This window comes from Aegilops tauschii, chromosome 2 (genome assembly GCF_002575655.3).
Source record: "Aegilops tauschii subsp. strangulata cultivar AL8/78 chromosome 2, Aet v6.0, whole genome shotgun sequence".
Lineage (NCBI taxonomy): Eukaryota > Viridiplantae > Streptophyta > Magnoliopsida > Poales > Poaceae > Aegilops > Aegilops tauschii.
In genome coordinates this window covers 597,915,853-597,919,600 of record NC_053036.3, presented here as the reverse complement: position 1 = coordinate 597,919,600, position 3,748 = coordinate 597,915,853, and the positions used below count along the sequence as shown (strand labels likewise).

The following is a 3,748-nucleotide window of genomic DNA, read 5'->3' as shown; positions in this document are numbered from 1 at the left end:
GGCTCACTAACTACACCACCGCCGTCAGCATCACGGGCAGCAACCGGTGTCTGGCCGTGCGCTACGCCCCCTCATGCTGCAGGGCTCAGCCCGGACGTGGCTGAATAGCCTGCCGCCTGGCAGCATCAACTCATGGCTCGACTTCGAGCAGGCATTCGTGTGCAACTTCACCAGCACCTACAAGCGGCTCGGCCGGCCTCGCTAGCTCGCCATGTGCGTCCAGGGGCCGGAGGAGATCGACCGCCAGTACCTCACGCGCTGGACCGAGCTTCGGAACAGCTGCGAGGCGGTCCATGAGGTTCAGGCCATCCAGTAATTCATGGACGGGTGTCGGGACGACACTTTGCTCAAGCACAATCTTCTATGCTCCGGGCCGGCCACCATGGCCGCGCTCATGGCCACATCGGACAAGTACGCCATGGCCGATGTCGCCATGAAGATCCAAGTCATGGTGGCCGATGTCGGCAAGGCATTGCCTGAGCCACCCCCCCAGCATCGGGTCGGCTGGCGAGAGCAGCCAACAGCAAAACAACAATTCCGGCAACAAGCGTAAGGGCGCGCAGCCGGCTCCCTGTTACAACAACCGCCTAGTCACTGTAGGCGAGTAGGCGCCCCCATACGAGCAAGCCGGCGGCCGGCGTCAGCGAACCGACAAGGCCACCTGGCAACCCGCCCTCAGCTTCGAGCAGATACTCGACGCCCCTTGCAGGCACCACAGCGGCGCGAAGCCATCTACGCACATGCTCCGACAGTATAGTATCACTCAGCACCTGATGAGGGGCGACCTCCCACAGCCTCCTCCTCCGGCGCTGGGTGTGGGGCAGCCGCCTCCACCCCCTACGGCAGCTGGTACCATGTGCGATGATGCCTTCCCCAACCCGAATGCCTGCTACATCGTCTTCACCAACGAGGGTGGCGACAAACACAGCGAGTGCCGGCTTTGGCAGGAAGTGAACACCGCTATCCCGGCCATTCCCCAGCACATGTACTGGTCGGATCTCTCAGTCAGTTGGACCTGGGAGGACCACTCGGCCATCAGGCCTACACCGGGGGGCCACGCCCTCGTTCTCGACCCCGCCATAGTCGCTGAAAAGCGCACCTACCGTTTCTCGCGAGTCCTCATCGATGGCCGCAGCAGCATCAACATCCTCTACTGCGACACCATGACCAAGCTCTGCATCAAGGCGAGGCAGCTAGAGCCGACCCGGACGGTGTTCCACCGCATCGTGCCGGGACTCTCCTACTCTCCGACCAGCTGGATTTGGCTTGACGTCTTGTTCGGCTCCAGTGACCATTTTCACCGCGAGTCGGTCTGGTCCGTGGTGGTGGACCTGGACAGCCCCTACCACGCGTTGTTGGGCTGACCTGCGTGTTGGAAATATGCCCTAGAGGCAATAATAAAATGGTTATTATTGTATTTCCTTGTTCATGATAATTGTCTATTGTTCATGCTATAATTGTATGAACTGGAAACTGTAATACATGTGTGAATACATAGACCACAACATGTCCCTAGTAAGCCTCTAGTTGACTAGCTCGTTGATCAATAGATGGTTATGGTTTCCTGACCATGGACATTGGATGTCATTGATAACGGGATCACATCATTAGGAGAATGATGTGATGGACAAGACCCAATCCTAAGCATAGCACAGGATCGTGTAGTTCGTTTGCTAAGAACTTTTCTAATGTCAAGTATCGTTTTCTTAGACCATGAGATTGTGCAACTCCCGGATACCGTAGGAATGCTTCGGGTGTACCAAACGTCACAACGTAACTGGGTGGCTATAAAGGTGCACTACAGGTATCTCCGAAAGTGTTTGTTGGGTTGGCACGAATCGAGACTGAGATTTGTCACTCCGTATGATGGAGAGGTATCTCTGGGCCCACTTGGTAATGCATCATCATAATGAGCTCAATGTGACTAATGAGTTAGCCACGAGATCATGCGTTACGGAACGAGTAAAGAGACTTGCCGGTAACAAGATTGAACAAGGTATGGGGATACCGACGATCGAATCTCGGGCAAGTAACATACCGATAGACAAAGGGAATTGAATACGGGATTGATTGAATCTCCGACATCGTGGTTCATCTGATGAGATCATCGTGGAACATGTGGGAGCCAATATGGGTATCCAGATCCCGCTATTGGTTATTGGTCGGAGAGGTGTCTCGGTCATGTCTGCATGGTTCCCCAACCCGTAGGGTCTACACACTTAAGGTTCGGTGACGCTAGAGTTGTTATGGGAAATAGTATGTGGTTACCAAAGGTTGTTCGGATTCCCGGATGAGACCCCGGACATGACGAGGAGCTCCGGAATGGTCCAAAGGTGAAGATCCGTATATTGGACGAAGGGTATTGGAGTCTGGAATTGTTCCGGGGGCACCAGGCTATGGCCAGCATGTCCGAAAGGGGTTTCGGAGGCCCCGACAAGCGTTGGGGGGCCTTATGGGCCAAGGGGAAGGGGCAAACCAGCCCACTAAGGGGCTGTGCGCCCCTCCCAACCCCTCTCACGTAACCAGGAGAGGTGGGGCGCCACCCCTAGGGCAGCCGCCCCTCCCGGCTTGGGGGGCAAGTTTCCTAGGGGGTGGGGGCGCCCAAACCCATCTAGGGTTTCCCCTGGCCGCCGCCGCCTCCTCTAGATCCATCTAGAGGGGCCGGCCCCCTCTCCCCTTCCCCCTATATATAGTGAGGGGGTGGGAGGCCAGCCACACCCTTCCCTTGGCGCAGCCCTCTCCTCCTCCAACTCCTCCTCCTCCTCCGTAGTGCTTAGCGAAGCTCTGCCGGAGAACCACGAGCTCCATTGCCACCATGCCGTCGTGCTGCTGGAGTTCTCCCTCAACTTCTCCTCTCCCCTTGCTGGATCAAGAAGGAGGAGACGTCCCCGGGCTGTACGTGTGTTGAACGCGGAGGCGCCGTCCGTTCGGCACTAGATCGGATCTTCCGCGATTTGAATCGCCGCGAGTACGACTCCATCAACCGCGTTCTTGTAACGCTTCCGCTTAGCGATCTTCAAGGGTATGAAGATGCACTCCCTTTCTATCGTTGCTAGCATCTCCTAGATTGATCTTGGTGACACGTAGGAAAATTTTGAATTATTACTACGTTCCCCAACACCACGCTGGTGAAGTTCATGGCGGTTCCCCACTACGCCTACCTGAAGATGAAGATGCCGGGTCCCAAGGGCCTCATCACCGTCGTCGACAACTATATGAAATCCCTAGAGTGCGCCAAAGCCGGCTCCAAGCTGGCCGAGTCGCTGGTCATTACCGAGGAGAGGCGCCAGCTCGACCGGATTGTTGCGCTGGCTGGCGAACAGCCGGCCGTGCCGGTTCCGCTCAAGCAGTCGCCCAACAAGGCCTCTTTCCGGCCGTCCAAGGACACAAAGAAGGTGGCGCTCAACCCGGCCGACCCCAGCTCCGGCCAGTTTGTTGTCGTGGGCACCCGCCTCGACGGCAAATAGGAAGGCGAGCTCGTCGACTTCCTCTGGGAGAATCGGGATATCTTCACATGGTCCCTCAAGGACATACTGAGTGTTCCGAGAAAGTACGCCGAGCACAAACTCCATGTCCGCAAGGACGCCAAGCCTGTCCGACAGCCGCTTTTCAGCTTTTCCGAGGAGAAGCGAAGAACCATCAGTAAAGAGATCGCCTGGCTACTCGCAACCGGCTTCATCATAGAAGTTTTCCACCCCGAGTGGCTGGCCAACCTAGTCCTCGTCCTGAAGAACAACAACACTTGGCA

General features: G+C 56.7%; 1 protein-coding gene across 1 annotated transcript; it reads left to right on the top strand.

Annotated features, from left to right (window-relative positions):
- Positions 1-3,137: 3,137 nt before the first annotated feature.
- LOC109754671 (uncharacterized) lies at positions 3,138-3,467 on the top strand. The gene has a single exon (XM_020313580.1). The coding sequence runs from the start codon at positions 3,138-3,140 to the stop codon at positions 3,465-3,467; it is 330 nt and encodes a 109-aa protein (XP_020169169.1).
- The last annotated feature ends 281 nt before the right edge of the window (positions 3,468-3,748 follow it).